The sequence below is a fragment of the Orcinus orca genome, chromosome 16 (genome assembly GCF_937001465.1).
Source record: "Orcinus orca chromosome 16, mOrcOrc1.1, whole genome shotgun sequence".
NCBI classification, from domain to species: domain Eukaryota; kingdom Metazoa; phylum Chordata; class Mammalia; order Artiodactyla; family Delphinidae; genus Orcinus; species Orcinus orca.
Window position 1 is genome coordinate 78666299 of NC_064574.1, and position 26525 is coordinate 78692823.

General features: G+C 50.3%; 1 protein-coding gene across 9 annotated transcripts in view; it reads left to right on the forward strand.

Annotated features, from left to right (window-relative positions):
• The window catches only part of MLXIPL (MLX interacting protein like), a 54748-nt gene that overhangs the window by 10602 nt on the left and 17621 nt on the right, over positions 1–26525 (forward strand). For 4 of the 9 annotated variants that reach the window (XM_004268793.3, XM_049699716.1, XM_049699715.1 and 1 more), the window contains exons 1-2: positions 2–11230; positions 19768–26522. The exons of 1 other annotated variant lie outside the window; for it this stretch is intronic. In XM_004268793.3, the coding sequence (XP_004268841.1) occupies positions 26224–26522 (299 nt within the window). In that variant the 5' untranslated portion in view covers positions 2–11230; positions 19768–26223. Of the gene's footprint in view, position 1; positions 11231–19767; positions 26523–26525 lie in introns of those variants that run through there. 4 more of the 9 variants (XM_049699713.1, XM_049699714.1, XM_049699720.1 and 1 more) reach the window with 4 other exon arrangements.

Sequence of the window (26525 nt, forward strand, 5' to 3'; positions counted from 1 at the left end):
CTCCGCCCCGGCTCCGCTCCGCTCCGGCTCCGGGATCCGGCTGGGGCTCTGGCTCCGGCAGCGCGCGCCGCTCCGCCGCCAGAGGGCGCCCCGCCCGCTCTTAAAGGGGCCGCGGCGTGGAGGCTGGGGGTGGGATGGGGAGGGGGCAGGCCGCTCCTCTTCCCACCCCGGCCGAGCCGCGCCTTGCCGCGCCTCCTGCATCCGCAGATCGCCTGGCAACCCATCCTCCTCACGGCGTCCGGATATCTAAGGCGCCTCTCCTTTCCTCTCCTCCCGGCCATCATTCACCACACCCCCAGGCACGGACTCTCCCACCCCAGGCCTTTACAGTTTGCAAGGCTATTTCACATTTACCCCGTGAATTCGCACAATTTTCTGAATTTGGCCGGGTGCCAGGAGCTCCTGCCCGCTGCTAACTTGGACAAGTCATTCACTTCCCCCAGCCTCAGTTTTCCTTTCCATAAAATAGGGTGATGATAACACAATGTGAGGATTAGAGGTAGTGAATTGTTGAGTCCCTTACCTGTAGTTAGATGAATACCTAATACGAGTTATTGTTATTTTAAAGATGAAGGAACAGATTCTCAGAGATGATGTCACCTCCCCAAAGTCACATTACAAGTAAATGACAGACAATCTCAGTTCTTCCTGTATGTGCAGTGTCCACGGAGCACACGATACCTCCATGCTGGGCACTGGGCTGGGCCCTGTCAGGGCATTGTCTCTACCCTCTAAGAGCTCATGGATTAAGGCAGAGTCACATTCTCACTCAGCTTACTTTAGTACAAGACAGAATGGTGGGTGTCATGGCTCGATGTCTTCCTTTGTGAGTCCCATGTGATGCCTGAGGATGTCATGTACCTTATCTTCACAACTAGGCTTGGCCAGTGCCATTGTCAGGAAACAGACACTCAGAGATTGTCACCTGTCTAAAATCAAACAGTAGTGAGTGAGCTTTTTCCACTTCACCACACTACTAAGAAAGGACCAAGGTGGCACCAGGGCACAGAAAGGCTCACCAGCAGAGGTGACATTTGAGCTGGGCTTTGAGGGATGAATAGGAGTTCTGAAGTTGAAGGCGAAAATAGTGAAACCAAAGAGAAGTCCGTAAGCCAAGGCATAGAAGCTGAAAGTGCCCAACAAGGACTCTCCCAATCCAGCCAGAGCACAGGGGGCGTGGTGGAGATGTCTGAGAAAGAGACAAAACTGATGGAGTGGGGCAGGACAGACTTGCTGACAGACTGTGAAGGCAACACTTCTTCCACATTTTTATGGCAAGTGAAATTTGGTTTTCCTTTTCAAGATTCAGCTGGAACATCACCACCTCCAGGAAGCCCTCTCTACCTCCCCAGGCAGCATTGTGTGCCCCACAGTCCCTGATGTCCCTCCACCACGGTCCTGGGTATTATCAAGAGCTCTTCCACACCTCACAATTTCCTGGCTATGATCTCCCTGGTTCTGGTCTGCGTCCTCCAGACCCACTGTTTCCACTAAGCTTCCAGGGGTCTCCTAGACACTCCCTCTGTCCGGCCCTCCTTTGGCCGGGCAAGAGGCAGTCTTCACTCTAAGAGGCCCTGGTGAGATCTGATGGGAGCTCCTGCCTTGGCTTGTCCCCTCTTCGTCACCAATCCCCCTTTGTTCAGCCCAGTGGGCCCCCTGCGGAATCCCACAACGGCCCCTGTGAAACTTCCCCACACTCCTCAGACCTCCTACACCCACTCCTGCCCCCTCAGTAGGTGACTCCACTGCCCATCACATGGGAGAGCTTCTGCCACTTCCTGCTCCACCTCTTTGGATCTTCTCTGCACCTGCCCCAGTGCCCTTTCTTCTCTCCTTCCTCCAGGAGGAGGAACCTCCCCTCATTCCAAAGCCAGCCCAGGTACCCTTGCTATGGGTCTCACCTTCACCTGCCCCTCCAGGATGCCTCCCCCACTGTGGTAGTTATGTCTCTTTCTTTCTCTGTCTCTTTCACCTTTAATTTCTGCCTTTAGACTGATACCTCCCTTTCACCACCCCCACCCAATATTTTGAAAGTACCCTGTTATGAATTGAGTACTTCCCCCCAAAACTGGTATGTCGAAGCCCTAACCCCAATGTAATGATATTTGGACGTGGGGCCTTTGGGAGGTAATTAGGTTTAGATGAGGTCATGAGGATGGGGCCTGATGATGGGATTAGTGCCCTTATAAGAAGAGGAAAAGAGACCAAAGTTCTTTTTCTCTCCACCAGTGTGAGGTCACAGCTAGAAGGCCACTGTCTGCAAACCAGGAAGAGAGCTCTCATGAGAAGCCAAATCTGCTGGCACCTTGATCTTGGGCTTTCCAGCCTCCAGAATTATGAGAAATAGGTATCTTTTGTTTCAGCCACCCAGTGTGTGGTATTTTGTTATGGCAGTCCAAGCCTACTAACATACCATCTAGACTCTGTACTCCCTGCATCCATTTCCTCATACCCGCCCCCCCCTTATTCCTTGACTCAGTCTGACTTCACCGCCCCCCCCAACCACAACTCCAAGGGCACTGCACTAGCCAAGGTCATGGACTGCTTCTTACTGCCAGGGCCCTTCTTTGTCACATTCAGCGCCATTGACCATCATCTCTTTCTTGACCGCATAGCAGTCAGAGTCCAGACATTTCACAGGTGTCAAGTTGGCAAAAATTAAAAAGTCAGATAATATCAAGTGTTGGTGAGGATGGGAAGTGACAGGGATGCTTTTGTACTGCTAGTGGGAGAGAGAATCAATTCACTTTGGAGGGCAGTTTGACAAACTCGTAATTCAAAGGTGTTCATATCACACTACCCAGCTGTTCCCCTCTGCAGTGGACAGAATAATAGACCCCAAAGGTGTCCACATCCTAATCCCTGGAACCTGTGAACTTGTTACCTTCCATGGTGAAAGGAACTTTGCAGATGTGATTAAGTCAAGGATCTCGAGATGGAGAGATTATCCTGGATCACCCAGGTGGGGCCAGTGTAACCACAAGAGTCCTTATAAGGGGGAGGCAGGAGGGTCAGAATCAGACAAGGAGGTTTGACAGTAAAATCGGAGGGTCAGAGTGACAGAGAAATTTGAAGACACTACGTTGCTGGCTTTGAAGCTGGAGGAAGAAGCCACGAGCAGGCAGCCTCTAGAAACCAGAAAAGGCAAGGAAATTGATTCTCCTTTGGAGACTCCAGAGAGAGTGCGCCCCTGCCAATACCTTAATTTCAGCCCAGTGAAACCCATTTCAGACTCCTGACATCCAGAAATGTAAGATAATAAACCTGTGTTGTTTTAAGGCACTAATATGGTAATTTGTTACAGCAGCGATAGGAAACTAACACAAACTCCTAGGAATTTTCGCTGTCTTGGACTAGGAGACAAGAACGGGAATGTTTGCAGTGTCTCTACTTGTAATGACGAAAAACTGGAAACAACCCAAATGTCCAATACAGTGGAACACTTCATTCTACACAGCAACAGAAATGGGCAAATTACAGCTACACGTGTCAACTTGGCTAAATCTCACAAACAATACAGTGAAAAAAAAGGCAGCCTCAGAAGACTACATTCAGTATAATACTGTTTATGTAAAGTTTAGAAACATGCAGAACCGTACTTTATATTATTGCTTGGAGATACGTACAAAGTAAAAGTACAGGAACAATAAATACCAAATTCAGCAGTGTGGCCGTCTGGCAGAAGAGGGATGGAATCGGGGAGGAGACAGAGGGGACTTCAATGGCATTAAGAGATAGTTCAGTTTCTTAGGCTGAGTGAGAGTACACAGGTGTGCACTGTATTATTCTTTATATTAATACTTTGGGGTAAGCCTGAAAACTTCTATATAAAATTAATAATTTTTAGGGTCAATTTTTAGACCTTAGCTTTGAAGTCACTCAGACCTGGGTCCCATTCTGACCTCTGCCACTTCCTATGTGACCAAGAGCAAAGTCCTTAATTCCCTGAATCTCAATTATATCATCTTTAAAATGGGTAGTTGAAGGATTAGGTGACTTGATATGTGTCTACCACAATGTCTGACACTTAGTCGGTTCTCCAAAAACAGCAACTGCAATGGGTTCCTCTTTCTAGAAATGATCCATTGGATTTAATTTATGGGGTACCTACTATCTTCCAGGGGCTGACTGGAGAAAGGGAACACTTCATCTTCATGGTTCTGCTCCCTGATTCAGTCTTTTTTAAAAAAAAATAATAATAAATTTATTTATATTTGGCTGCGTTGGGTCTTCGTTGCTGCGCGCGGGCTTTCTCTAGTTGCGGAGAGTGGGGGCTTCTCTTCCTTGCGGTGCACAGGCTTCTCATTGCGGTGGCTTCTCTTGTTGCAGGGCGTGGGCTCTAGGCTTGTGGGCTTCAGTAGTTGTGGTGCGAGGGCTCAGTCCTTGTGGCTCGCGGGCTCTAGAGCACAGTCTCAGTAGTTGTGGTGCACAGGTTTAGTTGCTCCGTGGCATGTGGGATCTTCCAAGATCAGAGCTTGAACCCGTGTCCCCTGCATTGGCAGGCGGATTCTTAACCACTGCGCCACCATGGAAGTCCGATTCAGCCTTTAAATTCATTATTCTCCAAGGATTCAATCACCACCCCCTCAAAAAAAAAAAAAAGCAGCTTTATTGAGATACATGCCATACAATTCAACAATTTAAATTGTACAATTCAATGGTTTTTGGTATATTCACAGAGCTGTGTATCCATTGGCACAATTTTAGAACATTTTCATCACCCCAGAAAAGCAGCTCCGTGCCCATAAGCAGTGACTCCTCATTTCCCCCAGATCCCACTCCGACCACCAGCCCCAGGCAACTAACCTTCTTTCTGTCTCTATAGATTAGATTTGCCTGTTCTGGACATTTCATACTAATGGTATCCTATAATATGTGGCCTTTTGTGACTGGCTTCTTTCATTTAATATATATTTTTAAAATAAATTTATTTTTTTTTAATTTATTTATTTTTGGCTGCGTTGGATCTTCATTGCTGTGCGTGGGCTTTCTCTAGTTGCGTTGAGTGGGGGGCTACTCTTCATTGCAGTGCATGGGCTTCTCACTGCAGTGGCTTCTCTTGTTGTGGAGCACAGGCTCTAGGCGCGCGGGCTTCAGCAGTTGTAGCACGCAGGCTCAGTAGTTGTGGTGTGTGGGCTCAGTAGTTGTGACGCATGGGCTTAGTTGCTCCGTGGCATGTGGGATCTTCCTGGACCAGGGCTCAAACCAGTACCCCCTGCACTGGCAGGCAGATTCTTAACCACTGCGCCACCAGGGAAGTCCTAATAAAATGTTTTAAAGATTCATTCATGTTGTAGAATTTATTAGTAATGATTCCTTTTGATTTTTTTTGTGGCACATATGTGACATAAAATTTCCCGTTTTAATCATTTTAAAGTATACAGTTCTGTGACATTAAGTCCATTCCCCTTGTTCTGCAACCATCACCACGATCCATCTCCAGAACTTTTTTATTTTCCCAAACTGAAGCTCTATGTCCATTAAATACTCCCTCCCCATCCCCCCCTCACCCCAGCCCCTGACACACACCATTCTACTTTCTGTTTCTATGAATTTGACTACTCTAGGTGCCTCATATAAGTGGAATCATACAGTATTTGTCCTTTTGCAACTGGTTTGTTTCACTGAGCATAATGTCTTCACGGTTCTTCCATGTTGTATAGCATATCAATATTTCCTTCCTTTTTAAGGCCAAATCATATTCCATTGTATATCTATTGATTCCTTTTTATTACCAAATAATATTCCATTGCATGTATTTACCACAATTTGTTTATCCATTCATCACTTGGTGAACATTGGGGTTGTTTCATCTTTTTGGCTATTATGAATAATGCTGTTATAAACATTGTCATACAAGTTTTTATGTGACATGTTTTTTCCTCTTGCTTATATACCAATGAGTGGGTATATGATAATTCCACGTTTAATCTTTCTGAGGAAAGGCCAGACTGTTTTCCAAAGCAGTTGCGCCATCTTACACTTGCACTAGCAATGTATGAAGTTCCATTTTCTTCACCAACACTTGTTATTGTCTATCTTTTTTTATTATAACTCTCCTAGTGGGTGTGAAGTGTTATCTCATGATTTCAATTTGCACATCTCTGGTGACTAATGATGTTCACCATCTTTTCATGTGCTATTGGTCATTTTTATATCTACTTTGGGGAAAAGCCTATTCAGACACTTTGCTCATTTTTCAGTTGGTTATTGGTCTCTTTATTTTTTCTTAATTAATTAATTAAATTTAATTTACTTTTGGCTGTGTTGGGTCTTCTTGCTGCATACGGGCTTTCTCTAGTTGCGGCGAGTGGGGGCTACTCTTCATTGAGGTGCGCGACCTTCTCATGGCGGTGGCTTCTCTTGTTGCGGAGCATGGGCTCTAGGTGCACGGGCTTCAGTAGTTGTGGCACATGGGCTCAGTAGTTGTGGCTCACGGGCTCTAGAGCAGAAGCTCAGTAGTTGTGGTGCATGGGCTTAGCTGCTCCGTGGCATGTGGGATCTTCCCGGACCAGGGCTCGAACCCGTGTCCCTTGTATTGGCAGGCAGATTCTTAATCACTGCACCACCATGTCCCTTGTATTGGCAGGCAGATTCTTAATCACTGCACTGCACCACCAGGGAAGTCCCATGTTTCTTTATTTTTGAGTTGTAAGAGTTCTTTATATATTCTGGAAACTAGTCCTTTATCAGATATATGGTTTATAATTTTCTCCCATTCTGTAGGTCGTCTTTTCACTTTCTTGATGGTGTCCTTTTTTTTTTTTTTTTTTTCCGGTACGCGGGCCTCTCACTGCCGTGGCCTCTCCCACCGCGGAGCACAGGCTCCGGAAGCGCAGGCCCAGCGGCCACGGCCCACGGGCCCAGCCACTCCACGGCATGTGGGATCCTCCCAGACCGGGGCACGAACCCACGTCACCTGCATTGGCAGGCGGACTCTCAACCACTGCGCCACCAGGGAAGCCCCGGTGGCGTCCTTTGATGCACAAAAGTTTTTATGAAAGTCTGATGAAGTACAATTATCAATTTTTTTTCTTTTGTTGCTTGTACTTTGGCATCATATCTAAGAAACCATTTTCTAATTCAAGATCATAAAGATTTATTATACCTTTATGTTTTCTTCTAAGGGTTTTATAGTTTTAGCTCTTCCATTTAGGTCATTGATCCATTTTGAGTTAATCTTGTATATGGTATAAGGTAGGGATCTGACTTCATACTTTTGCTTGTGGATATCCAGTTATCCCAGCGCACACACACACACACACACACACACATATCCCTTTTAAAATGTGGACCTCAGGACTTCCCTGGTGGTGCAGTGGTTACGAATCCGCCTGCCAATGCAGGGGACACGGGTTCGAGCCCTGGTCTGGGAAGATCCCACATGCCGCGGAGCAACTAAGCCTGTGTGCCACAAATACTGAGCCTGCGCTCTGGAGCCCGCAAGCCACAACTACTGAGCCCACGCACTGCAACTACTGAAGCCCGCGCACCTACAGCCCGTGCTCCATGACAAGAGAGGCCACTGCGATGAGAAGCCTGTGCACCACAACAAAAAGTAACCCCCGCTCACCGTAACTAGAGAAAACCCACGCACAGCAATGAAGACCCAACGCAGCCAAAAATATAAATTAATTAATTAATTAAAAAAAAAAGTTCCTTTATGTTCTTTTGTAATCACTCCCTCCAGTCTCTCCCACACCCCTCAACTCCATCCCCAGATAACCCTGATCTGCTTCCTGTCACTGCAGGTTAGACTGCATTTTTGAGAATTTTACATAAATGGAATCATACAGTGTATACTATTTTTCTTATTTGGCTTCTTTCACTCAGAATAATTCTTTTGTTATCCATCCAGACTGTTGCATTTATCAGTTTGTTCCTTTTTATCTCAGTATAATATTTCATTGTATGGATATACCACAATTTGTTTATCCATTCGCCTATTGCTGGACCTTTCGATTGTTTCCAGTTTAAGGCTTTTTTGTTGTTGTTGTTTTCAGTTTAAGGCTTTTACAAACAAAGCTGCTATTAACATTGCATATGTCTTAGTATGAACATAGCCTTTCATTTTTCTTGACTAAATACCTAGAAATGAAATGACTGGGTCAGGTGGTAGGTGTCTTTAACATTTGAAGAACCGCCAAACAGTTTTCCAAACTGTTTTAACATACCCACCAGCAGTATCTGAGTTCCAGTTACTCCATATTCTTACCAACACTTTATATGCTTACTCTTTTTCTTTCTAGCCATTCTAACGGGTGTGGAATTCCTTTGTTTTTGTTAAAAATAGTTTTGGTATATAGACACAGGAGTCTAAACAATAGATCATTTGTAGCTGTTTTGAACCTCATAAAAAGTGAATGCTCCGACTTCAGCCGTCTTACCTTTCTGCTGAGGGGGACACTCTCCTACCATATTATGAACATGTTCCCACAAGCACGGGGCTAGGTACACGGGGGGCTGAAGAAATAAGCAGCCTGACACCCTCAGCAGCCTCAGAGCTCCACCATCTTCCTTGTGAGGGGCTCAGACATTACCTGCCATCCTGAGGACAGCAGCCTCCTGGACGTCACCCCACAGCAGCCCTTCGATGCAGTATCTCCCACCTCTGCCCACAGTCAGTTTCCCCCATACCCCCTTATTTGATTTAGACAGTCAGCATCCTGCCAGGCACTTAGGCTCAAATCAGGAAAGCCTTTCTCACCCCTAAAGCTTTGATCTGTCGACAAATCCTCTTCACCCAATTCTGCCGACATTTACAAGTGTGTTATTTTGTTAACAAAGGTCCTGTTCTGGGGCTGGATCTAGAGTTGAGTGAGACCCAAGACCTTTGGCAAAGTGACAGTCAGTCCCTTCAGCTGGGCAAGTCCTCCCTCCACCTCCCCAAGGCAGTTGTGCAGTCCTGGCCCAGCTGAGGCAGACATGCCCCTCCTGGGCTGAGCGCCCCCTCCCCTCTTTTATGGCTCCCTGTCCTCTCCTGGATGGGGTCTACATTTCTTTGTCTAATGTCTGTGTTCCTCTATGATTTTCTTCCTTTTTCCTTTTCCCCCATCTCATACTTGCCTATAGACCCCCTTCCACTCAAGCCAGACTCTTGGCTATTCCCCAGTCTCACACTGCATCTCTACACCTCTCCTGCCTTTGCCCAAGACGTCCCGCTACCTAGAATGCCCTTCATGGGAATCCCCTAGCGGTCCAGTTGTTAGGACTCCGTGCTTTCACTGCCGAGGGCCCAGGTTCAATCCCTGGTCGGGGAATTAAGATCATGCAAGCTGCGTGATGTGGCCAAAAAGAAAAAGAAAAAGAATGCCCTTCCTCCCAATGCCTTGTCCTAAAACTATTGAAGAACTGACCCATCCTTTTGGCCTAGCACACACCTCCTCCTCCACAGGCAGAATCAATCCTGCCTTCCCAGCACACTCTGTCCCATCCCTGATCCCAGCCTGACCTGTACCAGAGTCATTAAAGACTCACACATCCCTACTCCTTGCTAGACTCGAGGTCCCCCTGGAGACAGAATCTGTGTCATTTTTCCAATCCCAGCCCCCAGCACAGGCTCTATTACATGGCAGGTGCAGGACCAGGACACCTGGACTCAAATTTCACTGTATGAACCTCAGACAAATTACTCAGTATCTCTGTGCCTCTGTTTCCTCATCTGTAAAATAAGGAAAAACACCCACCCCATTTTGTGGTTGAAGGGATTCAATGAATAAACCCACATAAAGGGCTTAGGAAGTATAGGCAGGACCCTGGCAAGTGGTCAGTGCTTGACAAATCTTAGCTAGAAATGGTAGTAATTTGTTGCTGAAATGAGACCCTGTCCTCACTCTAAAGAATCTTCATATAAAGGGGGAGATACCTTCTACTTATCTTCAGGAGACTTCCTTAAATGAAGAGACCCCCAACCCTCCCCAGTTTCCATTAAGGGAGGGGGAGCCATCCACCAGAGTCATTTAACTCACCTCCCTTCTTTCTCAGCGTCAAAGTAACCATGAACGTCCTCCTCCTTCAGGAAACCTTCCAGGGTTGGACTGCCTCAGGGAACTTCTGCTTCCCTCTGTATTTCTCTGATGTGAAGGCCACCCCCTCCACCCTGCTTCCCATCTTCACCTTGCTCTCCTCTTATTCTGCAAGGGATGTAACCCTCCAGACCACTTCCAGGTCAACCTGAGGTTTTTCTATAAGTGTAGCTGGAGCTAAGAGGGGCCCTGGAGAGAGAAGATCCTGTTGGAACTTCCCTGCCTCCCCTGTTTTACATGTGGGTAGGATAAATCTAGGATGCTCAGTTAAATCGGAATTTCAGATAAACAGTATGAATAATCTTTTAGTATAAGTATGCCCCAAATATTGCATGAGACATACTCAGACTTAGTGGTGGGGTTCAGGGAGAGGGCAGAGGCATAGGAGGAGACAGGGACCCAGGGGAGAGAAAGGAGGTCAGAAAGAGGTTCCAGGAGGAACCGGGAGCTCAGGGAGGGTAAAGGGTGTGTGGAGGGGGAGGGCTTCATAAGGGGTGGGTGTGTGTGAGAAGGGGAGGGCTGCTCAAGGAATGGGAGTGGGGATCGGTGAGGACGATGGGAAATCAGGCAGAGAGAGCAGGTCTCAGAGGCAGGAGGGGGCTCAGGACGGGGCATGAGTGGAGCTGGCGCTCAGGGAATGAATGGGTCTCGGTGAGCAGGATGGGAACTCAGAGAGAAGAGGGGCTGCGGCTCAGGGCGTAACCGAGGCTGTCCCAGGCTCTGCCTCTGCCCACCTGGGCCTGGCTCCACACCTGTGGCTCCTCCCTTCTCCAACCCAGCCCGCGGGTTGGGAGCCGGGCACTAAGCCCCGCGGAGAGGGAGGTTAAAGGTGAGCGGCACGCGCCGGTCGCAGATGGGGATTGGCAGGCGCCTGGGCTCATGGCCCGGGCCAGGGCTGCCCCACAGGCCGCCGGCTGGGTGAGCGGTTGCCACCCACGTGCTAAGGAGAGAAGGAGGCACCGGATCAAGGGGCAAAGGACACCCTGAGGGGGCGGGAGGGCGGGGGCCGGGCAGTGCCAGCGTCCACACCCGCTGCGTAGGCAGCGCAGAGCCATCTGCCGCCGGCGCAGAGAAGACACTGAGAGCGAGTGGCGTCGGCCCAGAGCATCCCGCGTGCGCCCCGGACGCCGCACGGACGCAGCACGGGAGACCCCGTGGCCCTGGCTGGGAGCCACCACGCCCTCCGCAGATCGCGCGGAATCCAGGTAAGGGGCGTGGAGGGGGTCAGGTGGGGGCAGGTGCCTAGCCCGAGGAGAGTCGGAGCCTCCGTTATGCTGGACCTCAGTCTCCCCACCTGTCAAATGGGGAGGGGCGCTTCTATGGCTCTGCTGAGCTGAAGGGGTTAATACTCTCGTGTACCTGCCCCCCTCACTCAAGCCGGGGGGTGAGGGGGGGGCGGGTAGCGAAGAGGCAAGCTCATACCCCAGAGAGGGCTCAGGATCAAGAATCCAAGAAGAGTTCACCCTGCCTGCCCTTCCAGGAGGCCCACAGGCTCCCACTGCTTCCTCGGTCCCACTGGCTGGGCTGGGATTGAGTCTTGGTCCAGGGGGCTCTCCATGGAGCTGAGTGTGGGTCCAGGAAGCCAAGAGGGAGGGCCTTCCTCCCTGTCATTCCCCCCTGCCCTGGACAGTTGTGGGTGCCAATAGAGAAGCTGGTTCCAAGTGGGCCCTGGATCGGGGCAAGGACCCAGACTCCTCCGGGCTGGTCAGGAAGAAGCCAGCTGTCTCCGTGGGGCAGGGAAGCCATGTGGATTCCTAGTCACCAGGCTTCTAGTCAACAGGTAGGGACTAGGGAAGTGGTGAAAGGCATCCCCACTGGTCTGGCTCAGGGAGGCCAGGGCTCCCTGCCGGCTCCCAGTCACCCTTCTCCCAGCCACCCTGCCCCCAACCCCAGGTCTCCTGAGTCCACATGCGGGGCCAGGAAGCCAGAGTCAGGCCTGGACTGGGTTTAGGAGCTTCGAGCTCTTGTCTGTGTCTGGCTGTGTGACCGTGGGCATGTTACTTCCTTTCTCTGGGCCTGGCTCTCCCTCTGCGACATGGGGAGGCTTGTTCCTGGGCTACTGGTATGGAGACAGGGACAGAACAAACTGGGACACCAGGATGCTTTGGGGTACAGGGCAGCCCCCCCCAAACAAGGTCTCTGGTCCGTCACAAGGAGGATGATGTGACAGGGTCAGTTGGATCAGGTGGCAGGTGAGGCCAGGGGTCTAGCCCTGGCCTCCACCTTGCCCAGGTTCCTCAGCATCTGGCCAGATCCTCAGAAGAGGGGCCTGGGGCTCTCAGGCCTGGGAACCTGAGCGCTGGGCTCAGGCCCACCCCGGGGAGGCTCAGCTCCTCAGCCACAGGGCAGAGACAGCTTCTGGGGAAGGAGGGGGGTTCCAGCGGAGGAGCTCTGAGCTGTGACAGCCAGGATTCTCCCTCTCTTGAGTGGGTGATTCTTCTGAATGCGCCCCTCCACCCCTACCCCCTTACCCCGCTAAGGACACAATCTACCTTAGACCTGGGCTCAGTTTGGAATCGTGCTCAGGGCTCAGGCTGGGATCAGGACCCAACCTGCGCTCAGGTGAGAGGGCCGCTGAGAGCTGGGGTCAGGGCCCCACGTGGGGTCATGGAACGCTGTGAATGAAATCCTCTGACACTGGTGCGGGTGACTTTGTAAGCTGAGGTGGATGGGAATGAGCTTTGACAAACTGCAGAGTGGAATGGAAATGGGAGGGGCCGCGCTTTGGAGGCTCCCATGACCTCACCTGCCCAGACACTCAGACTCCCCTCCCAGGGTCTTCCCTCTGAGGCTGCCCTTGACCTCGCTGCTGGCCCTGTGGCGGGCAAAGGCGGGCTGAGACCTATGTTGGCGCTGTCGGGCTGGGAGGGGCCCTCTTTAGGCCAATTCTCACCCCCTGGTCAGGGCTGAAGAAGGGGTTTGGGCTCGGAAGCAGAGGAAGGAGAAGAGAGGGCCAGCTGGGAGTGGGAGGAGGAACTGAAACTCGCTGTGCACCTACTGTGTGCCAGGCACTGTGTGGGGGCTCTTCTGTCTCTGTTTCCTGCTTCCTGATAACCTGAGATGGAAGAGGATATTCTCTCCACTTTACGGATGAGGAAACAGAGGCCTAGAAAAGTCAAGGCACTGGCTCAAGGTCCCACAGCCTGGAAATGGCAGGGCTGGGTTCAGACCCAGGCAGCCTGATTCCAAAGCTCTGGTTTCTGTTCCCACTCCTGCCTCTGACTGTCCTCCAGGTGACCCTGTCCTCTGCTGGGCCTCACTCTGCTCATCTGTAACCTGGGCCTAAGCATTCTCACCCAGACTGTTGGGCAGCAGCTGTGGGCGAGTGTGTGCTCTGCATTCAAGGAGCAGCACACAACAGGGGGTGTATTCATGGGTGCTCACGGGTGTCCTCATGGCCTGTGCCCACCTCATCCATTTCTCCACCTGTCTTTCCTGCTCCTGAGATACAGGGCAAGGCAGCTCATGTTGCGAGGTGGGCTAAGCTGACCTTGAGTAGGGGACCCTGACAGACCCCAGCAGGAAGGAACAGGACATGCCCAGGACAGGGCCTGGCACCAATAAATAGGTGATGCCTCCTCCTGGCTGGCCCTGAGTTATGGAGGTCAGCAGGCAGGTGGGTGACCAGGTGACAGTCAGCTGCTGGGGGCCCCCAGTAGCCCCATGACTCTGGGTGAGAGAGATGTGCCTCCCTGGGACCCCCTTTCCGTGTCAGTCCAGGAGTCTGAAGCCCTGATGAGGCTGGTGTGGGACCACAGTTGGTATGACTCCCAGAGCTCCCAGCACTGAGGAAGCCTGGGGATTCTGGGCAGGGCCGAGCTGACTGTCGGCCCACCCACAGCTGGTTTGAGATGGCTTTTTCCATTCCTGAGTCCCCTGGTGGAGGTTGTCCCCTCATTGTCTGTATCCTGCAGCACCTGGTTCTTTCTCTAACACCATACCCAGAGCTGTTGGCTAGGAAGGAAGGAAAAAAAGAAAGGGCAGGGGTGGGAGAGGCAGAGAGAGAAGAAAGAAGGAAACCCACACTTACCATGTGCCAACCACTGGCCATCATTCACGTATTTCACTTAATCTTCACAACAACCCCCTAAAGTAAATATAACATCATATCACCACACCCATTTTAAAGATGAGAAACCAGGGGCTTCCCTGGTGGCGCAGTGGTTAAGAATCCACCTGCCAATGCAGGGGACACAGGTTTGAGCCCTGGTCCAGGAAGATCCCACATGTGCGGAGCAGCTAAGCCTGTGCGCCACAACTACTGAGCCTGCACTCTAGAGCCCGTGAGCCACAACTACTGAGCCCTTGTGCCACAACTACTGAAGCCCGTGTGCCTAGAACCTGTGCTCTGCAACAAGAGAAGCTACCGCAGTGAGAAGCCCACGCACGCAACGAAGAGTAGCCCCTGCTTGCTGCAACTAGAGAAAGCCTGCGCACAGCAACGAAGACCCAATGCAGCCAAAAATTAAATAAATAAAATAAATCTATTAAAAAAAAAAAAGAAAGATGAGAAACCAGCGCTCAAAGCCCATTATACCATTCCCTCCTTGTATAGGGGTCTCACTCAGAGAGGACCCCAAAGACACAGAACAGGAGCAGGTTTGAGCACTACAGTACATGCCTCTGTGCCAGGGAGCCCTGGGCGGCCCGGGCATCGTCTGACCCTGACGTTTCTCAGGCAGGCAGGGGTCTGAGCAGCCAGGGAGATCCTGGCCTTGACAATCATTCCACCCCTCCAAGGCACCCCCATTCTACTCTCCGGGGACTAACTCTGGGCAACCACACCCACACCCCGCCTCGACACGCAGAGGTGGCCAGAAATGCACAAAGGAGGAGGCTGCACTGCCAGGCGCACCTGCTTTCCGGCCCTCTGTTTCCTCCTCTGTAGAATGGGTCGACTAACACAGTGGGCCCTGTTCTGCCTCTCCTGGCCCGCTCTCGTGAGACTCCGATGGTGCAGCTTGGAGGGCCCAGAGCTGGGAGGCAGGAGGCCTGGTGTGGTCACTGACATGACATGCTGGTGGTCTGAGACAGCCCCTGAGCCAACTCAAGCCCCACTTTCCCTCTGTGTAACGAGGTCTGCGGACACGTGGTCTGCAGCCCTCTCCAACTTACAAACTTCTAGGTCGTGGATATGAGTCTTGAGCAGCTGGTGAGACCCTAATCCTCACACCCCCTCCTAGAGACCTTAGGGAGAAGGACTTGCCAGTCTTCCGTTGACTCAGCAAGTATTCACAAAGCACCTACTGTGTGCCAGCTGCCCCTTCCACCCTGGCCCCTGCACTTCAGCTCTGTCTTGGGTGGGCTTATCTGATACTTGATATTTAGGGGCGGTCAGGTCATCCTTCAGTGCCTCTGAGCAGCCCAGTGGAAGGACACACTTGGGCTCTGCCTTCGGACACACCTGGCTTCAAATCCAGGCTACACTACTCATTAACTGTATGACCTGGAATGACTGTCCTACTCTCTCTAACACATGTAAATAAACAACTCCCTGAGCTAGGTGTGCTCTGTAAACTGGGGACCATCAGCCCTATGTGCAGGTGTTTGGGTGGGTTGATTAGACATGACAACCAATGTTCAGGGCCTGGCAGGCCGCTGGGAGGCCTGGATGTGGTACAATGGGAAACATACATAGCTAGTTTTTGTCTCTGGCTCCTAGCACACAGCTCCTAAAACCCATGGAATCTTCAGAGTGATAAGTGTCTTTTGTATGCTAATGAGATGACTGGTGGCCCCCTAGATAGTTCTGAGCTGGTCACTAGGAAGATCAAGGCATGATTAGAGGGTTGGAACTTTCAGCCCCACCCCCCATCTCGGGGAGGGGAGATGGCTGGAGATTGAGTTCAGTCACCAAGGGCTAATGATTTAATCGATCGATCGTGCATATGTAATGAAACCTCCATAAAAACCCCTAAATGAAGGCGTTGGGAGAGCTTCTGGGTTGGCGAACACATGGAGGGGCTGGGAGGGCGCGTACCAGGAGAGGGCATGGGAGCTCTGTGCACTCTCTGCTCCCATACCTTGCCCTGTGCGTCTCTTCCATTCAGCTTTCCTGAGTTGTCTCCTTTATGCTAAACTGGAAAGTGTAAGTAAAGAGATGTCCTGAGTTCTGTGAGCCTTTCTAGCAAATTATGAACCTCAGCCAGGGATCACAGGATCTCCTGATTTATAGCTGGTTGGTCAAAAGTACCGGTGACAACCTGGACTTGTGATTGGTGTCTGAAGTGGAGGCAGGCTTGTGGGACCGAGCCCTTAATTTGTGGGATCTGATGCTAACTCCAGGTAGACAGTGTCACAATGGAATTGAATTGGAGGACACCCAGCTGGTATTGGTGAATTGGAGAAGTGTTGGAAAAGACATCACGCATTTTGTGTCAGCAGTGTTGTGAGTAAAAACTGCCCACTGGCAAATGGCAGCCATCGGCATTTTTACAGACGACAGACTCTTGGTGAAACACCAACTCCAGGCTGGCCCCCATCCTTTGCTCTGCTGTGATGCCAGTGGCACATTCTGCTCCCCTAGCTGTTCACAACACACAAGAGGCTGGCTGCTTCTGCCCATGTTACAGGGAGGGCAGCTGAGGCCCAGAGAGGGCAGATGACTTGCCTGAGACGACCCAGCCTCCCTGATGAGCCAGCCTCCTGGGCCTTATGCCCTGAAGGGAAGGTGTCCCCATGGGGTCCTTGGGCCCTGCAGAATGAGAATAAAGTGTCAGACAATCTGCACCCCCAGCTTCCCCAGTGTCAGATCAGCCAAACAGGGAGTCTTTTCTGCTGTTTAGGCAGCTTTGATCTCTGGACTTCGGGGTCCTCAAAAAGAGGGGAAGGGTTCCCATACCATCTTCTACTCCTCTTGTTTTCTTTACTTTTTTGGAGGATTTCCCCCCCTGGTTTCAAAAGCAATACACAGGTATTACCCAACTTTAAAATTTATAGACATTTATAAAGTAAATGTCTCTGTTACCCACCCACCAAAGACTACCAGTATCATAGTTTGGTGCCTGTATGTCCAGACTTTTCTTCTTTTTTCATATGTGTGTTTACTATTATTAATTTACTCACATGGGATCACACTTCACCTATTGTTTTATAAGCTTCTTTTTTAATCAGCATTGCGTCTTAGTGATTTTTTCCTATTTCTACAGCTGTAACAATGATGACAGCTAGCATTACTATGGAAGCACTTTGCAGGTATTAATTCACTTAATCCCCATTAAAAACTATGAGAGACAAATCCTATTATCACTATTTTACAGATGAGGTTGTTAACAGCTACATAGTATTCCACTGTAGGGACATCAAAATTTATTCAACCATTCTCCTGTTTCTCAGTATTATAAACAGTCCTGCAAGGAACATCCTGGTACATCTTTGCATGCTTATGAAGATATTTTTATAGGACAGATTCCTGCAGTTGAAGTTGGTGGGTCAAAGAGTACCAACATTTTTGGTGTAATAGATTTTGCCAAATGGTCCTGCAAAAATATAGTCCCACGTTACTGGTCCACCGACAGAATAGGAAAAAAGCCTCACCTGGCCCATGTTATTCCTGCCTCTTCCTGGCCTGGGATAGGGGTTCTCAGGCTTCCCAGGAAGCAGCCACAGTGCTGAATAAGAAGTTTCTGGGCAGGGAATTCCCTGGCGCTCTCACTGCCAAGGGCCCGGGTTCGGTCCCTGGTCGAGGAACTAAGATTCCACAAGCTTTGAGCCGAGGCCGAAAAAAAAAAACAGTTTCTGGGCAGATAACCCCTCTAGTTATGCCACAGGCCACTGTTTTCTTCCTCCCCAGCTGGCACTGCACACCAGCCACCCACTCCCTGCCCCACTATGGGCTTCACCCCAGGGCCCTAAGGGAATGGCTTCCCTCTCCTCTCTACTATTCAACCATACTAGTCAAAAAGTACAGGGTCAGGAATTAGAGCCTTGTGACCTCAAGCTCGTAAGTGAGGAGTAATCATAATCCCTGTTTTTCTAGTCTCCCCCAGGACAAGAGGAGAGGATGTGTCTGAATGCAGTGGCTCCTGCCAAGGGCCAGGCAGAGACCCGTTTCGCTGGCTGAACTTTGGGCTTTGGGCACAAGAGGGATGGGCAGAAGCCCTAGCCTCAGGGATCCCACGGGGTGGCTGATGGGGAGTGTGGATGCAGGAGGAGAAGAGGAGGGAAGGAGCTGGAGAGGGACTGAAGTGGGCCGGGCCTGGAAGTAGCCCCAGCGTAGGTTCCCAGAGATCCTGGGGCCTGGTTCTTCTGGGACCACGTGGGGAAACCCAGGCTGACCCTCGGGCCGCTCTCCTCAGGAAGTCTTCCTGTCCTCCCCCTCAGCGCCCTGAGCACCCACTGACACCCTGGGACAGGCTCTGGACTGTTCTTTCTCCAGATGCTTCCCCTTCCTCTCCTGGGCCCACCCCCCAGCTCAGCCTACCCTGGAGCAAGAGCTCATGGGAAGCTGCCTGATGTAGTGTCAGCCCTGGGTTCAAATCTCAGCCCTGCCACCTACTCTGTGAGAACCTGGGCCAGTCGTGCTATAAAATGGGGACGATAGTCCTCGCCTTGCCCCTCTCTCAGGGAAATGTGGTAATGACCTGGAGGTCACTTCGGCAGAGGGTACATGGGTGTAGGCTGTGCCACCTACCAGAGCTTCTCTAAGTGCCTGCAGTCCATACAGACGGGCAAAGGGCTCACTTTTATTTTCAATCGGCCATGGATGCATAAGTATGCAAAAAAGAATAGAAAACAAATTACTATAAAAATTAAATTTAAAAATAGACAAATTATAAGCTCAGCTTCTTCTTATTACATTCAACTATCAGATTACTCCATTAAATCAATATAAATGTTTCTAAACACTTGCTCTCAATTTATGTCTGTTTCTTATCTCACGAACTGGTAAGGGAATCCATGAGCTGGCAGTGGCCCACGGGGCATGCTTTGGTGCAGATGCCTCAGTGCACACTGGAGCCAGATGAGGGGCAGGGCCGGGAGGTGGCTGCCCGGAGCACAGCAGCTCTGTGGGCTGCTGGCTCCCTGCTCTCCCCAGACCTGCCTTTGCCCCTGCTCTCCCCGCCCATAACAGCTTCTCCCTTCGCTGTGTGTCTGCTTCCCACTTTGTCTTTTGAGGCCCACCTCAAGCACACCTTCATCTAGACAGCCTTCCCTGACTCACAGCCTGGGGGACAGGGAAGTCTCTCTAGAAGAGGATGTGCTTGAGGTAGGCCTCGAAATAGTCCCAGGCACTATTTCTGCCCCTCTCTGAGTTGCTGGTGGGCATGCCTCACTCTCCCATGCAGAGTTGCTTGGAGGCAGGATGCAGGTTATAAGTATCTGAGCATCCCCCCACCCCCCTACCCCTGCCTTAACTGAGGGCCTGATACCCACAGCCAGTTCATATGTGTGCTGGATGGGCAGGTGAGTGGGTATTTGGGTAAGGGGATGGATGAAGAGATAGAAACTTAGGTAGATGTATAGCTGGAAGGACAGAGGGGCAGATAGATTGACTGGTAGGAGCTGGATGGATGGATGAAGAGATGGATGGATGGATTGACAGGTTAGGAATGGATAGATGAATGCGTGGATAGGTGGACAGTCTGACTATTAGGGGATGGATAGACGTATAGGTAAATGAGAAGATGCATAGATACATGCCCAGGTAGATGAATGGATGGGTGGGCAGATAGCTGGATACTCACTTGATATATACTCTGATGTGTTTCCTCCTCCTTTCCCTCCTCCTCCACTCTAACAGTCTCAGAGCACAAAGACAAGTGGTTCTCGATCCAGATCAGAGGTAGTCTATTTGGGATTATTTTTTCACTTGGTATTTTCATAATTTAAAAATGTATGGGGCTTCCCTGGTGGCGCAGTGGTTAAGAATCCACCTGCCAATGCAGGAGACGGGGGTTTGAGTCCTGGTCCGGAAGGATCCCACATGCCGCGGAGCAACTAAGCCCGTGCGCCACAACTACTGAGCCCGCGAGCCACAACTACTGAAGCCTGCGCGCCTAGGGCTCATGCTCCACAGCAAGAGAAGCCACTGCAATGAGAAGCCTGCGCACTGCAACTAAGTGTAGCCCCCACTCGCCACAACTAGAGAAAGCCCGCGCGCAGCAATGAAGACCCAATGCAGCCAAAAATAAATAAATTTATGAAAAACAATGTATGAACTGGGACTTCCCTGGTGGCGCAGTGGTTAAGAATCCACTTGCCAATGCAGGGGACATGTGTTCGAGCCCTGGTCCAGGAAGATCCCGCATGCCGCGGAGCAACTAAGCCCATGCGCCACAGCTACTGAGCCCACGTGCCACAACTACTGAAGACCACGCGCCTAGAGCCCGGGCTCCACAACAAGAGAAGCCACCACTGTGAGAAGCCTGCGCACCACAACGAAGAGTAGCCCCCTCTCTGCAACTAGAGAAAGACTGCGCGCAGCAACGAAGACCCAACACGGCTGAAAAAAAAAAAAAGTATGAACAATATGACACTACTTGTAATATCACTATACGTAAATATAGAAGCAGAAGGTCTGTAAGCATGAAGTGTACTTTTCGCAAAGAGAAGTGACTTTTTTCTTTCCTCATAGGATGAGACCCGTATTTTTTGATAGAACAGCTGGGTGCTTCTGATATGAAAACTCATCCAGTCCAACTTCCTCTTTGATGTAGTCATATTTATCAATTGTCTCTTCATGATTTGTTCATCCATTTTTCAGATACAGAAACTGAGACCCAGACAGGGGAAATTACTTCCCAACTTGCCGCCGGTTAGACACACAGCTAAGACTCCTCTTTCTCACTCTCATCTACCTCTCCATCCTCTATTCCCTCAACTCACTCAACGATCTCTCCCCCTGCCAAATCCTCCTCTGGGCCTGATGCACCATCGCTCTCCCCACCTCCTAGATGCCTGATGCACCCCCAGCCAAGGCAGGCTTCCGTGAGGCTGCATGTGCACGTGCAAACTGAGTCTCTCTTTTAAAAAACTTGTAAGTCTAACGTCCATATAGAAAGGGTAAACATCATAAGTATCTAGCTCAGTGAATACTACAGTGAACACACCTGTTTCCTGAACCCAGATAAAGAGACAAAATGTTAGCAGCCCCTTCTTGATCCCTTCTAGTCATCCCAAGGCTAAAACACAGCCTAACACCAGAGATTAGCCCGTTTTGGAGCTTTATATAAATGAAGCCTTACAGCATCCACACTTCCATGTCAGGCTGCTTTTGCTTAACAGACTGTCAGTGGGATTCATCCATATGGTTGCATCTGGTGGTAGAGTGTTCGTCTCATTGCTGTGTTAAGATTCCGTAGTGTGTCTGTGCTGTGATATATTTATCCGTTCGCCTGTTGATAAACATTTGAGTTGTTTCCAATATTGAGCTAATAAGAATAATGCTGCTCTGAATACTCTTGTACATGTCTTTTGGTGCACATACGTGCACGTTTCTGTGGAACTGCTGGGTCATAAGGTACGTGGATGTTCAGTTCTGGTAGATACGGACAAATAGTTTTCCCAAATGATTGTGCCAAGTCACACAGCGATGGTGGCAGTGGATGGGGTTCTGTGCACACCACATCCTCACAAACAATTGCTAGTCCTTTTAATTTGAGAAAGTAGGTATTTGTAAGGCAGGCTTCCATCAGATTGCCTGGGTTTGAATCCCATTATCTTTTTTAAATTTTTAATTTTATTTATTTATGTTTTATGGCCGCACCACGTGGCATGTGAGATCTTAGTTCCCTGACAAGGGATCGAACCCGAGTCCCCCTGCAGTGGAAGTGCGGCGTCTTAACCACTAAACCACCAGGGAAGTCCCTCCCATTCTCTTTTTCCCTTGTGACCTTCAGCAAAGCCTGTTTCCTTGTCTACAAAATGGGTTGAAAGTCATGGGGCTGTTAGGAAGATTCCCTAGACTGAGTAGGTTAGGCTCCATAAACATTAACTGTTTATAGTTAATTCTCACAACAACCCTCTGAATCACTTCCCTTCCTCAGTTTCCCCTTCCGTAAAATGGCAATAAAAATACGAACACACCCACACATACACACACAGTGGGGAGGATTATCAGTAAGTGAAATACTATATTAAATGCCTAATTTTTTTACTGAGATATAATACACTTATTATCAAATTTACCCCTTTTCACTGGCTTTTAGTATTTCACGAAGTTGTGCGAACATCACCACTATGTAATTCTAGAACATTTTCATCACCCCAAAAAGAAACCCCATACCCCTTGTAATCATTCCTCATTTTCCCACACCCAGCTAGTCTCAACCCCTGGCAGCTGCTAATCTACTTTCCATCTCTATGGATATTAAGAGTACCAAATCTTTGCTTTTCTATATGTTTTAATTTTCGCAAAAGTGAAATACCTAGCACTGGGACAGGCGTATAATGTGCACTTAATAAATGTTATCTATGTGTGTATGTGGATGGATGGATGGATAGTTGGATAGATAGATAGATAGATAGATAGATAGACAGATGAATAGGTAGAGCACACTTAGTAGACAGATATAATATAAACTCATTCATTCAACAAATACCCATTTGCACTTGAGAGGAAAATGGTCCATTGAGAGAAGTAAGATGTGATTCTTGCTTTCGGGGAATTTGCCATCTAGTGGGAAGAGAGGCAGGTGCAAGTGAACGCAGGGCAGAATGAAATTACAGTTGTATCTGAACAAGATGCTAGAGGAGGAAGTGGCATCTAGGGTCCATCTAGGATGGGTAAGCTTTCCTGACGTCGAATGGCAGTCTGGGGGAGCAATCCTGAGAACTAAGGCTGGGAGACAGGGAGGGTTTGGTGTCAGGCAGGACCTCTGGGACGGCCACGTCTTCACACCCAGTCAAGACCCCGCCCTACATCTCCACAGCTGTGAAAAAGACTTGTCTGTAGCAAGAGGTTATAAACACTGGGTGATACAGGCCAAATGGGAAAGGAGCGAAGGGGTGACCTGGGCTAGCACACGCAAGTCTGCACTGTCATCTGGGCAAGGACACTCTGAAACGGCTATGCCCTCGGTCTATGGAGAGTGGCAGCCTCATAGGTGTAGGAACCAGGACTTCCAAGTCAGATCTGGCTCTGCCTTTTCTCAGCTGGGGACCTTGAGTAACTGCTTCCCCGCTCTGAGCCTGTCTCTTCAACTGTAATATGAAGCTAATAACACTTACTTCAGTAGCATTAGACATGATGGTTCAAAAGTGTTGGACACAGTGCCTGGAATGAGGAATACGTACTCCCTTAAATGGCCATACAGATAGGTTGGGGGAGGCTGGGTAAAGTGAAGGAAGCACACATTCAAGGCCTCAGGAAAGTTGAGGCATTTAGAACACTTTTAATTAAATTATTTATTTAGACTAGTGATGGATTTTATTTATTTATTTATTTGTTTATTTATTGGCTGCATTGGATCTTCGTTGCTGTGCACAGGCTTTCTCTAGTTGTGGCGAGCGGGAGCTACTCTTCATTGCGGTGCGCAGGCTTCTTGTTGCAGTGGCTTCTCTTGTTGCAGAGCACGGGCTCTCGGCGCACAGGCTTCACTAGTTGCAGCGCGTGGGCTCAGTAGTTGTGGCTCGTGGGCTCTAGAGTGCAGGCTCAGTAGTTGTGACACATGGGCTTAGCTGCTCTGCCGCATGTGGGATCTTCCTGGACCAGGGATTGAACCCATGTCCCCTGCATTGGCAGGCAGATTCTTAACCACTGCGTCACCAGGGAAGTCCCAGAACACTTTTTAAAATTTAGTAATTGATATACGTATTTTTAAGATTGAAGATGTCATCATGGGAGAAATCAGAATTTGTGGACTTCCTTTTCTTATTCAGATAAGTGAGTTTATTTTTTTCCAAAATTCATTTGGGTAACTGTTTTGTATTTTTTGTGTCATTTTTTTTAAATTGAAGTATAGTTGATTTACAGTGTTGTGTTAGTTTGTTAGGTGTACAGCTAAGTGATTCCATTTTTTTATATATATTCTTTATATATATATATTTTTTTCATATAAATATAATATATATTCTTTTCCGATTCTTTTCTATTATAGGTCATTACAAGATATTGAATATAGTTCCCCGTGCTATACAATAGGCCCTTGTTTATCTTGGACTTCCTTTTATTTGTTGTAGTGTTGTTTTGTTTTGAATTATGTGCAGAGGGATTGTCTTTTCAGTGCTTAAGCCTCCAAAGGTATTATCAGGCCCTCAGGAGGGCAGAAATGGGGTGCAGATGCCTGTGGAGGGTTAGGGCAAGGGGTGAGGGAGATAATCCACTCTACTGAGAACCAGCTCAAAGGAAAGTCTTTTGAACCACAGAACACAACCCTGAGATTTTCTCCTGGGGACAGGAGGCCTGAGGAGCCTGGGAGGGTGAGCTGGAATGCTGATAGCAGGGACTTAGAACCAAGGGTGGTTCAAGTTGCAGGACCCTAAGAAATCACTGAATTCAACTTCCCCATTTTACAGAGAGACAGATCCCCAGTAAGACAGAGACTTGCCCAGGGTCATTCATGGAATTAGTGGCAGAGCAGGATCAATTCAGGTGTCTGCTTAAGCCAGGGCCCCTGAAGCTAGGCGGCGCCAAGGGAGAGGAGGCCCTGTTTCCTACTCCTGCCTCCACAGTGCGTTCCCCAAGTGCCTGGGTGCCCAGCATGGGGGCTCAGATACTCTAGGACACAGTTCTGCCTCAGGGCCCAGAGGCCAGGGGAGAAGTCAGACAGGCACATAAGGGAAATCCACTGTGCCAAGGATCCCAAAAGGGCCACTTAGGGAGGGCCCTCTCTCCAGAGGAGGCAGGCTGAGGTGGGCATACGAGGAGCCCCAGAATTTGGGAGAGGTGGGCAGGGAGAATGAACACCTGCAGAGAGCAGCAGGGGGCAAGTGGAGCAGGGCAGCTGGGGCTCCTGGGAATGTGAGGTGACTGTTTGTCAGGGACAGAGGGAACCTGTCCAAGGGACGTGGTGTGTGGAAGGGCTGGCCTGTGACCAGCCTGGGTAACCATTTCAGCACCTCAAGCGGTCCCAGGGGCCCTCGGGGCACTGCTGTTTGATTGTGGGAGCTGTGTGATCCTACCAGGGGATGGAAGAAAGTGTATGGGGGAACCTTTTCCAAGCCTTCAGCCCCCAAATGACCACTTCCTCCCCTTTCCCTCCTGTGTCTTAACTAGGCCACACCCTCTGCAAAACCAAGGGAGGTTAACATTTGCCTCCAGCCCTCACCTGTCCCCGCACCAGAGATAGCCCTGGGTGGGAATGCCGGAATTCTTCTAGACCAGGCTTTGTGGCTGTCCCTCTGTAGATCCGTGGGCCTGTTTCCACTCCTGTGGACTCTGGTGCCCGCTCTGATGTGGGGCAAGAACTCTACCTCTAAGGATTGTTAAAGGCGCCAGTGAGGTGACAGGTGTGATTGCCTCAGACCGAACAGCCTAGTTTGTGTCCTCTGGGTGAGAAGAGGGCCTTCAGAAACAGGAACACAAGGTGGACCACTGGGTCGGTGAGAGGAGGGGGCCCAGAGCAGATGGCCTGCCTAGGGGATGTCCGGGGAGGGTGACCAAGGCTCTGCCTTGCCAGCGATTACCCATCACCACTGGTAACGATCCTGCGTGGCCAGGCAGGATTCACGCTCATCTAACCCCCAGGACCTCTGTGCAGGTGCAGTGATGATTATAATGGTAACTGGAGGTATTGAGACCGTCCTGTGGGTAGGCCACGCGAGACTTCTGAGAGGTGGGTGCTTCCAGCTGCGTGGAGCACTGAGAGAGTGAATGTGAGCCGGGAGATCAAAGAGAGCAGGGGGGCAGTAGTTAGGTGAGGGGCTTCACGGGAGGGCACCCCTGGGGGCAGGAATCCCTGGCACTGAGGCGCTTTCTGGCTCAGGTGTGAACGACTCTTCTTGAGACCCCTTTTGGGTGAAGTAGGGGCGGTTCCACCAGGACTCCAAGTGGTTACAGCATAAGGAAAGACGGGAGGGGACATAGGGACCTCCTCCTCTTCCAAACTCTAGACCGCGGGAGCTCCAGGCCAGCGTTCTCACACCTGGCGCATTGATTATGCTAATTTAAGACAGCCCCGTCCACTCCCACACGCCACGAGGCCCCGCCCCTCGAGCGACCTATCGTGGTTGGAGGGCGGGGCTATGCTAATGAGCCGGCCTGGCCCCAAGGGTTGCGCGGGCAGCTGCACCTAGCCCAGGCGAGGCGGCGGCGGCTATGGCCACGGCCGGAGCGCTGGCGGGTCTGGTCGCGGGCTTGCAGGGCCCGCGGGTCGTCCCGAGCCCGGATTCGGACTCAGACACAGACTCGGAGGACCCAAGTACCCGGCGCAGCGCAGGCGGGCTGCTCCGCTCGCAGGTCATCCACAGCGGTCACTTCATGGTGTCATCGCCGCACAGCGACTCGCTGACCCGGCGGCGCGACCAGGAGGGGCCCCTGGGGCTCGCCGACTTCGGGCCGCGCAGCATCGACCCCACACTCACCCGCCTCTTCGAGTGCATGAGCCTGGCCTACAGGTG